We start from the raw sequence: 12,297 nt of genomic DNA on the forward strand, positions 1-12,297 counted from the left end.
ATGAGGAGTTTCTTTCTGAGATTTGAACTTATCCAGATGGCAACTGGATATACTCTAAGGCAGAATATGTCTTAAAAGCCTCTTCACTTTCACATTTAGATCTGTCACCTGAGGAAAGAGCCCACAATGTCCCTAAACTTCTGCAAAGGCAAGCAGATGAGGTCAGGGCTGAGTGGGATAAGCTGAATCTACAATCTGCTGATTGGCAAAAGAAGATCGACGACGCTCTGGAAAGGCTGCAGGGCCTTCAGGAGGCAATGGATGAGCTGGACCTGAAGCTGCGCCAGGCTGAGGCTTTCAAGGGATCCTGGCAGCCAGTGGGGGATCTGCTGATTGACTCCCTGCAGGATCACTTGGAAAAAGTCAAGGTACGTGTCAAATATCAGTATTTCTGAGTGTAAAATAGTTCATTGTGTGAATCCCCATGTCAGTAATTACCTTTTAGAGTGAGAAATTGGTATCTTTATGCCATAGTGATTTATTTTAAAGAGTGCCTACAAAGAGTTTTATAATTTCAGAAGTTAAAATGCAATGGGATCCTCATTGAGGATGTCTATTCTGACATGGGTAAAAGCACTATAGAAATCTGTAAAAATCCTCAGCACACTCACTGTAAACTCAGGAGATGCAAAATTGGGAGTTAAAGAAAGCAAAATAAAGTAGATAGGAGAATGTATGATAAAAACCTATTGAATTAATTTTTTCTTTATTATATTTTCTTTAGTATGATAAATACATAATTGTTTCTATAATAGTAGAGCAGATTTTAAATAATATGAAATATGTGTTTCTTCATGATGGTGGTATCTGCTCTCTGTCTTTTATTGATAAATAGGCTTCATAATTAAAGATAGTCTAAAAAAAGCAGCAATCCTGGAAAAATTGTCATTATTTTCTAGAACTTAATGTTTATCTGCTTTTAAGGGTTGTTTCATAAAATCATTGCTTATGGAGAAACCTGGGCAGACTTGTCCTCTTTCAGCATGACTGCCATGGACAGACTTGATAAATAATACAGGATTCCTTCAGCCAGAGCACAATAGAGGCAGTTGCCATTTTGATAAGAACAAAGTGCCTCTGTTCCAGTCACATAAATGGGAATCATCAGTCATTTTGAAAGAGACCTGAGCTAACTGTTATTTTCTCTAGATGAACATTAGGATCTAAGATAGAGGAAATAGAATGACTAATGGCAAGGGGAAAAAAAGCCTTTAAAAATCAAATGTAGTTTATTAAAATCAAAGTCCTCGAGTTTTAATCACACAGAAAGTTTAATGAGTGTCCTATGCAGATGCTGTACAAGAACAAATGAAATAGTTAGTAGCTGATGAACAGCTAGCTGCAAAATTTGTTTATCTTCATTTAAATTCATAAATGAACAGAAGAAATCTATTTACAAATTCTCAGAAAGTGCTGTTCCAACCATGGTTTGTTTTTGTTTTTCTTTTAATTTTGAAGACGATATCCTGAACAGAAACACTGAATCTCTTATACTACTGGAAAACAAAGCAAGTCATTTAATTCTAAATCTATGAGCAGGAGTGTTGACTCCATAATTATAGCTCTGAGTGCTGTTCTGGTTTAAAAATAGATGAATACATCCTAGATAACATAATTAACAACTTAATAATTGATTCACTTAAGGGTTAAATACTTTTCCTTTGCAAATGTTTCAGTTAAAAGCTAAATTTGTTGAAGTTATATACCTTCAGTTAAAAATTGTTAGTAAAAAGTAAGGTTTTTTTCTTATTAAACTATATTATCAGCCAAACATTATCTATGTCTCATCCTTGCTCTGGTTTTCATGATGAGCATCACAATGTCAGATATTACAGTATGAGGCAAAGTATCTAATTTCTCTCTATACATCTAAGAAACTCACGCATCTTTTGAGCAGATCTTCAAAACATTGGTCATATGTGATAGCATTTCTTGCAAATCCTTCTCTTAATTTGGATCAAAATAGCTTTCCCAAACCTAACTGATGAATAACTTCCTGGGCAATGTGTTTAACTTAGTGCCATTTGTCACTGTCCTCTTTAGTTACACTTGCTGGACCTGCTAAGGTCATGGTAAAACTTTGAACTCACACTAAATAGTGGATCCCTGGTCGGTATTAATATATTATTATTATTATTATTATTATTATTATTACACATGTTTCATCTGTATTAATGTAGAAATTGGTGTTAATCTCTGATTGAGGACAAGACATAAGTTTCACCCATCTGTTCCAAAGGATGCAGCCTAGACTAGAGGGTATCTATAACTGAAGTATTCTTCAGACAACTCTACTGTCATCTGTTATTCTCCATTTTTTCTTCTCTCATATGAGTGGTCTTATCTGCAGACTGAAATGTGATTTCCTTTCTTAATAACACACATTCATTCTGTCTCCCTTGCAAGCATATCTTTCTGTCCAGTAAAATCCAAACCATCATTTAACTGTCTTAAATTCAGTTCAAGCCCAAATGAATCTATTATTTGTCCCTTAATATCCATTGCCTGATCAGTTTGATTGTAGCTCAGATCATATTTTAGATATGCCCTATGATTTCTAATCCCCTCTGCAGCAAATTCAATAATGCTTTCTCCTTGCAATCACTAACAAAATGTTCTTTTCATCAGCATGTCTGGAACACTCAGGGTCTCATGAGACCACCACTCAGATTTTATGTTTAGCTTTTGCTGCTATGCAACTGATATGCAACCATGCCTACCTCATTCACTTGGTATCTTATTCAAAGACCCATTCCAGGAATTGATGGTAGAGCCATTTTGTCTCTCTTTCTTCCCCAAAGATTCTCCTTTGCCATCCAAAACCATGATAGTGGTTATGCTAGCAGCATGCAGCAATCATTACATGTCATGCTGATACCTCCTCACTGGTTTGTTGTGTCTCTGTGGACATCTGCTCAGAAATACTAATAGAAATTAGTACCCATAGGAAGTTTCAGGTTTTTATACTTTTCCACTCTGGAAAATTAGGTTTCTTAAATTAACAGCCACTGTTTTGGGACGCTGTGCACAGAGTTTTGTGACTGAGAAGCCAGTTTTAATGGTGTGGTTTATCTTTAGCTAAAGGTAGTTTGGCTACTCTCAACATACTCAGGAGAGCACAATGCAAAGCACTTCTGCCAGTGATATTTTAACATACCACTAGCAGCAATATAACTGTTTCTGTCATACCCAGCACTGTAAGAGAACAGCACAGCCTCTAGACTCCATGAATATAACTATTTTTGTTTGTTTTTTTGCAACCTCTGTAAAACAAAACAAACAAATCAAACAAAACCCAAAACAAACAAAAAATTCAACAACAAAAATAATGAAGAGCAGGCAGTAGTGTTTGTGGTTTCTTCAGTTCAAAATAGAGATGCATATCTCTAGAACTCCTTCCAAAGAAAGGGCTATTAGTGTCGGATCATGTAGACTTTTTTTCAATTAACTCCAGTCTGCTATAGGATAATTAGTTCTTCTTGACTGTCACAAAAAGAGGGCACCTTGACTGAGTATAATGATTGATAACTATGAAAAGCAGAAGAGAATTTAGTGACATAAGTCTTGTATTTTTCTGCAAGGAATTTTCATGGAAGTCTTAGTCTTGCTACTTAAGAACTGCTGGTTGTTCTTTCAGATTCACTTTCATAGTTATGATTAAAGCAGCTACATGGACTTTGTGTATAGATTACGGAGTTCATGTATTTAATATAACAAGGATATTCATATATGCTGCAAGAATCCTTTTACATTATTTTGTCAAAGCCTATTTACAATTTTGATACAATTTATAGTTGAATTATATGCTGTTTATTTCAGACTTACTTCAGCTTAATTGACAGTTGAAGCCAATTGTATGTCACTGACAAATGTTCACTGGAAAATGTCAGCCTGAAATTTATCTATTTGTAAAACAAATAGAGTTTGCAGTTATTCATAAATCATAAATGAGCTGATCACTGATCTGCTCATCATCTACTCCAAAATGACTCTCTGTGTGCAGGGACTGGGGACAATCCTTTTGTTCCTAGTCATCTTTCCTCAAAATAAGACAAAAGTAAGACAACTCATTCAAATATTTAGCTGAGTTTCAGTTGTGTTCATAAACAGTCATAAAATTAAATAGATAAAAATTAACATTCCATATTATTACAAGTATTTTAATATTAAATCAGCAACCTGAATTTCAGGACACTGAATGAGGATGGGTAGATCATTAAATAATAATAATAATTTTTAAGTCTTACATATTCTTCTGTAGTCCACATTGGTACTGTTCAGCTACTGCTGTTCTGCAAAGAGGTATTTCAGCAAAGTGAACTCTTACAGTGCTGTTAAGAGGGAACTGTGCGGGCATCTGCCTACTATGGAGATTCTGACAGCAAAGTGAGTTGTTGAATTTCTAATTTATGTTCTCATCCCAAAATTATTTTAAATGCTTTGGTAATTGATAATTTTCTATCCTTCCCAAAAAAAAGAGAATGATTTTTATATGGAGCTATTAGGGGTCACATAGAGGGAGATAAATGGATGACACCTAGAAGCAAGCCAATAGTCCCCATTCATCTCCTCCTAGCAATGGAGATGTGTACTGGAGATCAGTTTTAAATAGATCAATGGAATCTATGCAAGAAATAATTACTGGAAGATGTATTGAACAACCAGAATTTCCAATCAGCTTGATATCAATAGCAGTGCCAGATCCTTGTTAAACCAAATAGAGGTCAGATTGCAATGTGATGGTTATTCTCTTGTTAATTTTTGTTAATATAAAATTGTGCTATGCACCAAATTAGGTTAGAAGAGCTCATGCTGTCCAGTCTGTAATGTAAAATGTCATTACACATATAGCAGCTTCTGAGATATTTTTTCATTCTCATTCTTTACTGACAGACTTTCTATTATAGCTACACTCCTTACTATTCTTAGTTTTAAAAACCACAAAAATGCTGAAGTATTTCATATGCAGAGTTTTAGACTGTACAGTTAGAAGATGTCAGCATCCATTGGTTCATAGTTGAACGGGAAACTATGATGTTCATAGTTGAACGGGAAACTACTGCAGTGTAGGAGATGGAAGTGTTAATGTTTTCTTCATACTAGAACTAAAGTAATTAGTGTTACAAATGGCTCTCACACTTACCATTTCATACATGTCATTCTGTAATAGAATCATACAATAGTTATTTATGATATGTTCTTAAACTGCTTCAAAATGCATATACATTTTTTTCAGTTTAATTTGAAGCCAGCTGTTACTAACAAGGGCTATAATCAATCTGGGTTAAGATCTTCTATTTCCTTAAGTAAGTCTTCTAATAAGTTCTGTGCTGGACTCTGGGACTTTTTAAACTATTATATACAGAATAACCATTTCCTACTAATGAATTTTCCAGCTTTCCAAAATGCAAACATTAGTTCTAAGAGAATTAGAGATGATCTTTCTAAAAAAAAATTTACATTAGTAAAATGTTTGTAGTTTAGAGATTGTTCTAAGATGCTATAAAAGGAGAAGATGATCTAGTGGCATACTGGACAACCTTTAGGTTTTAAATATAAATATAGTAAATAAAACCAGAATTTACAAAATATCAACTCTCCATCAACTGTTTTACTGCCAATATAAACTAAAACAACTTTAGAGTACATAAGAGCATAATAAACTCTATTCTAAAATAAACCAAAACCATACTGAAATTCACTGGAACACTTTGACATCCTACAGATGTCCTTGAGATATATAATATTCCTGTGAATTTAAAACTGTTGGAGTGTGCTGTAATGAAAGAAACACTTGAAGTTTTTTCAATTTGTTAATGGGTCAGCTTTCAAGATGTTGTGATACACCAAAGACACTCCAGCTAACCACATTACTGAATTGGTGACAGCCTGGCATGTTGTTTTTACCTTTTTTAAAATGCATTTTTATACAACAGAGAATTTAGTAGGGTTGTTTGGTTGTCACTGTTGAGGGCAAGTTAAATTTGATAAGGTTTTTCTTAAAAATGAATTTGAGTTAAAAACCATGAACTGTTTTGTCATGTAGTTGTACCAGCTGTTTTTAGCTCTGTTACACTTCTTAGCTTGTAGGAGATGAAAGTTACTCAGTTGTGTCCTGTGGTCTCTCAGTCTCATTTAAACAGATTATGAATCAATTTATTTTCTTACACAGAAAGAAATATGTTCAAAAACGGTTATTTAGAATATAATAATCATGTGGTTTTTACTGATACAAATTTAATTTTAAAGTATAGTCTGCCTTAGGTTCGTTCTATGTAATCAGTCAGATAAGATTGGAGAGTTCATTATGGTAATAGCCTAAATCGAAATCCATTTTAAATACCTGAAGCAAACAATAATTCCCTCTGCTGACTTCTTTTGCAATAAGTTATATATTTCTTATCTCAAGTTTAGATGCTACCACTGTATCTATAGTTTTTACAAAGACTAGATTACATAGGTTTTCTGTCTATATCAAGCTACCTGTTTTAAGGAAGAATCCAAATTTTTTTTTTTACATAGGAATAATATGAATGATGATAAGCAGGAAGGGAAGTGAAATCTTTGTCTTTTAAATGTAAGACTTCTCTTCAACATACTACTTATTGGGAAACAGTAGCGTAATTGTGATACAGAAAAAGTAGGATTACTCTGCTAAAAAAGAAGAAACAAAAATGAGTATTCTTTAATTAACTTTCTGAGGAGTCACAACTAGTGTAAGAAGCAGCTATTTTGTAGAACATTTTTCAAAAGAACAAGCACCTGGAAAAGAGCTGTACAAATTTAACCCAATTTCTATCACATTTGAGTTAACTGTATTAACACAATTATTAATAGAACATATTAGCTATTTTCATTTTGATTAAGGATGTTTGGGCTAAAGAATACTGATAACTTTTCCCTGACAACTAATGCAGAAAAATTCCTGAGCTCTAAAGAAGAAAAAAAGATGACCAGTCAAGGTGGAAATCTTTTCTACCTCCAACCCAGTTTGGTAGAAAATGCTATTATTAGATCAACACATTTCATTTAGAGCCAAATTTTTCCTTGTATGAATTCACCCTGCTGATTTCAGTGGGAATTCAACATGCACATCTGCAGGCAGAATTTGACTTTTTAAGTATTGGCAATCTCTGATCTTGGTTTCTGATACCCTGCTGAGAGAACTGACTAATACGTATATAAAGACTTGTCTGTCGTTTTATGCCTCTGAAGTTCAGATTTGAGGTCAGACCAGAACATTTTTAAGAGATTTCTCTTTATCAGTTTATCAGAGGGAAGAATGAGACTTGAGCTTTTAGAAGAATTAAACATTAATTTTTAAGTACCTAAGTGGCATGGTTATAGCAGGGACTCTGACATTTATGATGGCTTTTTGTTTCAAGTTTGCCATATAAATGCATCACACATAGAGATTAGTCTGATGGTGAAGTCTTAACATTCCAAGACATGACATTAAATCAAAGATGCTCTTGAACTGTTTTGGTTCTGTTCAAAAGCCTTATTTTTCTTATGACCTGGAAATGTAAATATTTAGCCAAGAGGGAAAAAAGTACAATGAGAGTAACACATTTCTTCTTACTATAGGACCTTATTATTCAGTCCTAAGTGAGTGTGGCAGAGGGAGTTGTGTGGCTAAAGGGAGAAAAATTATGTCTAAGGAGTATTTATAACATAGCTCTGATCTCCTATATATAGTCTGCTATTGAAACATTCCTATGTAAAGAAAAAGGACGTATCAGATATTATATAACCAGCTGCACCAATATTCACTGAGACAGGGGAGGAGGGAAAAGGGAAGAGCACCAGAAATGAATTGTAAAGTTGTTTGTTTCTGTGATGAGGCAATTTTTTTTCCATGAAAAAAATCTGTCAGTACTGTGTTTCTAATTAAATCTTTTCTTAAAACACTGACAAAATAAATTCTTGGGAACTATCAAGTGTGCAGATTCTGTAATGATATTGTTTCTATGACATGGGCAAATCAATGAGCAAAGTAAAATCAATTTATCAAGCTCCTGTGCTGATACCCAGTAATTGCCTAGGGACTGTTTGATGTAGGGAGTGAAATGAATGTTAGATTGCCTGGAATGTTTATCAGAGACCAAATGAGTTACACATTTCTCATTTTCATCTTTATAAATTTAAGGCCTAATAGAGTTTTGTTTTATTTCATTTTTTTTGGCCAAGGTTAACCCATAATAAAACTTTATAATTGCTACTTAGCACTTTTATAGTGCCTCTCATTTCTAGATAGTATGAGTTAATTTTCTCAGCTTCTTCAGTGACATAGAAGTATTATCAGCACTTTACAAATAGGGTGATTGAATCAGTAAAACTAATTTGTCAAGGCAGCAATGCCACTAAAATTATTCTTATTCTCTTTATATTTTACCTGAAAATTGCTTTATTTCACTTGGGTTTAATTGTCCATTGGAAAAAGAGTGGTAGTTTTCATCAGTCACAGCAGGAGCCACTGTTGCCCACTTCCCAGAGCCACAGCTCCCTGTGGCAGGGCAGCCACCCAGAAGGATTTCAGCCTGAATTCCTGGAAGGTTGTGCACTGCTCATGACAGTTGCCCATTCTGTGTCTGTTGTTATTACAAAAACCCAAGACATGTTTAATTTTTTAAGTTTTATTTAACTGTCTCCTTTTCAGCATTTCATTTTAATATTCTTTCTTCTTACATTAGCTTAAAAAGTAACTCACTGTCATTTGCGGTTGCTAAAACCTGCTGTTAGAACTGAATTCCTTCTCTGGAACTGTTGAAAGATGTTCTTATTAGATGTAGGAAGTCCAGGAATTTACACCTCATGCAGGCCCATGGGAATCTCATGAGATTTAACAAAAGCAAGGTGCTACACCTGGGTCAGGGCAACCCCTGGTTCAGTCCAGGCTGGGGGATGAACAGATGGAGAGAAGCCCCACTGAGAAGGATTTGGGGTAGTTGGTGGGTGAGAAGCTGGACATAAGCTTGCTATGGGCACTCACAGCCCAGAAAGCCAAACATCCTGGGCTTCAACAAAATCCCCATGGGCAGCAGGTGAGGGAGGAAATTCTGCCCCTCTGCTCTGCTCTGCTGCGCTCTGCTCTGATGAGTCCCATCTGCAGTGCTGCATCCAGCTCTGGGATCCCTGCACAGGAAGGACATTGAAGCAAGTGCAGAGGCCACTAAGACAAATAGAGGGATAGAGCACCCCTCTAATCATCCCCCTTAGCACAGAGGAAAGGCTGAGAGACTTGGGATTGTTTAGCCTGGAAAAGAGAAGGTTTCAGGGTAACCTAATAGTGGTCTTCCAGTAAAGTTGGAAAGATGGAAAGAGACTGTTTATAAGAGCATGTAGTGACTTGTACACTTTGAAGCCAGGGATAATGGCTTCAAACTTAAAGACAGTAGGTTTCGATTAGAAACTCTTTACTGTGAAGGTGGCTGGAACAGTTTGAGACACTGGAAGTTTGTGTGGTTAAGCTGAGGATGCCCCATCCCTGGAAGTGTTCAAGGTCAGGCTGGATGGAGGTCTGAGCAACCTGGTCTAGGAGAAGGTTCCCAGTTCATGGTAGAAGGGTTGAAAATAGATGATCTTAAAAGTCCCTTCTGACCTAAGCCATTCTGTGATTCTGTGTTGACTTGGAGTTTCACTCATGCCCACTCCACACACGTTTTACAATGGTGGTGAAAAGGTGGAGATGGGAATTTCAATATTAAGAGTTGGAACACAGAGATTTCAACAAAGCAATTGAACAGTCCATCTGACCTGCATTCTTCTGGATATTAGAGACTGAGTGGACTTTAATAACTTATAGCCTTAAGCTCTGTGAAAAACTTTATCCCCCTTACCAGAGGTAGTAATTATCAACTTTATGAGGCTAAACATTATTAAATACTTACAGGGTAAATTTAAAGACATTAGAGGAGAAAGTAAAATTTTCTTTTAAAATGAAAGATCTCTATAAGCTTTTTATTAGAAAAAAAGAGAAGTTTCTGAAGCTTCTTTTCTGAATTGTTTAATGTTGGTGGAGTGTCAGAATGCAATCTGTGTTTTAGTAATCTCCAAGCTAAGCTTTTGTATGTATCCATATTTTTCCTCCTGAGCTACAGGATCTGCCTGCTGATATCTGGAAGCTTGAGGTGTTTTGTAATGTTATGATACAGCTGTTGCAATCTTTCTGGTTTAAACTGCTTTCCCTTTTTTGATCAATGCACCAGTTTCAAAACCCAGTTGGAAAACAAACCCCACTGAAAATGCTCCCTTCCCTGTCACCCTCCTCTCCATAAGAGGAAGACAAAAACAAAGATTCTGGATTAAGGACAATATACTTGAAAAGCAGCAATGAAATAATAACTAACAGGAACAGCAACAATATTAATAACAAAACTGTACTGAAGAGAGTGTGATTTACATACAAAAAAGGATATTCAATGGCCAAGGCACTGTGTATCCATCAAGATAAAAGGCAAGAATGGTCCCGGATCCTCCCTGGCAGCCTTTTTCCCCCACCCCGCCAACACTCCAGGTTTCTTCTCAGAGATGGGAATCCCTATCTCCACCCCTCAGCAATGATGGAGGAGGCATGGAATACAACCTGGGCTCACCCATGAGGCCACCAGCTCCATCTCATGCGTGACCCCCAGCCCAGCCCCTGCCCAACCCTTTTCCCTGCTCTCTCTCACGACTACGGTGAGAATAACAACTCTGTCCCAGCCGAAACCAGGAGAGTCAGTGAAATACTGCATTTGCCTTTAAAATGCTTTACAGCACAACTGAGATTTGCTTTGTAGCAACTATTGGGCAAGGAGCTGCTATAATTTGGAAGAGCCTTTGGTATATGAACACGGGTTATTATTCAACCTTTTTTGTTTGTATATCTAACATACATTGCTTACAAATTAACTAATAGGAATAGATACTCTGTTGTTAATGATTTAAAAACAGTTTGAGTACAACCTAAGCATATATATTTTGCAAGCGCTTTTAGCTTTAATAATGCTGGCTGAAACCATACTGGAGGGAAACTTTCCTTTGCAAAATTTCCTTTTTGTTTCCTGTGACTTTGATGTAGTCATTGTTAGACTTTGATATCACACTCTGAAATCCTTCTAGTTACTTACAGTTCCTAGATATTTCATCTCTTCTTGGTTGCAAAGTAACTGAGTGACTGACTTTGATTATATAGAAAAATTGGTGTGCAGCTGTTTACAACATTTCAGCAGTCATGGGCTCTGCCATGACATGGGTAGAGTTGTTTTTGTAGAGTGAATTACAATCTAAATTTGCTTATTTACTTTTCCTCCTCTGTGGCAGAGAACACAATTTCGGAATAAATGGCCAGGCAGCAGCAAAGCTTTCATTTGTTCAGGAATCATAAAGCTCTATATCAGCTGTTGATTTAAAATAAATAAATAAATAGATCAAAATTTATAGTAACCTAGTCATCTGTGTTTCAGGATAAGTGCACCTATTTATTAGTGTGCTACTGTTCATTAAATTAGACAACCTAATAAATAAATATTTTCTGCTAGATATAACATTGCTACAAATTATAGCTTTTTCCCTTGAGAGTTCCGAAAAGAAGAAAATTAGTAGCTGGTATTAGTTCATTTTTCATTTCATCTATTTAAATTTTAATAACCATATTTTTAAAGAAATACTGAGTTAGTCTTCCAAATTGCAGAAAATAACTTATGAAAAATGTAATGTTTTACTGATTTAGAAATACAGAATTCAGGAATGGGAGAGAACTTAGAGGGAATTTGATTTTCTTTCTCCCCTGATTATTTATTTTTTTTTAACTGTTTTTGTCCCAGAAGAGGATTTATATTCTACTGTAGTGCACTCTTACTTGGCCATTTCTGAGTTTATAAAAATATATAGGATGGAAAATTAAATCAGCTGAAATCCATTTTGTCTCAACACCGCCTGTCCCCAGGAGCACTACAATCAAATAAAAATACAAGGTGAGTTTAAAAGCAAGCTAAGTGTAGCATATTGAGCTGGTGTCTGACAAACCCAGGTTTCAATGAAATTTGAATCACAGTACACTCAACCTCTCAAAGAAGAAACTAACTCATTTTGAATGTAAAAGATGGAGACTGCTAAACTGTCCTGGGACAGTTCAGCCTTGTATGGTTTTAAATATAAAATGAGAGGAAATACTCTGGCCCATGAATAGAATATTTCTGCACTTGGACACTGTGAGCTGAGGGGGAGACTCCTCAGTGCTGGGAACCTGCTGTGGCCCAGGTGTAGGGCAACCACTCACCTTACTGGGCACATGGATCCTGCTCTGATTTAGCT

General features: G+C 35.7%; 1 protein-coding gene across 10 annotated transcripts in view; it reads left to right on the forward strand.

The window, feature by feature from the left end:
- Window positions 1–12,297, forward strand: part of DMD (dystrophin) — a gene marked incomplete at its 5' end in the record, with an annotated part of 1,168,120 nt that overhangs the window by 984,544 nt on the left and 171,279 nt on the right. For all 10 annotated transcript variants that reach the window (XM_083855614.1, XM_083855615.1, XM_083855618.1 and 7 more), the window contains one exon: window positions 100–368. In XM_083855614.1, the coding sequence (XP_083711740.1) occupies window positions 100–368 (269 nt within the window). The remainder of the gene's footprint in view (window positions 1–99; window positions 369–12,297) is intronic.

This window comes from Zosterops lateralis (assembly GCF_965231275.1).
Source record: "Zosterops lateralis genome assembly, chromosome: 2".
NCBI classification, from domain to species: Eukaryota; Metazoa; Chordata; class Aves; order Passeriformes; family Zosteropidae; genus Zosterops; species Zosterops lateralis.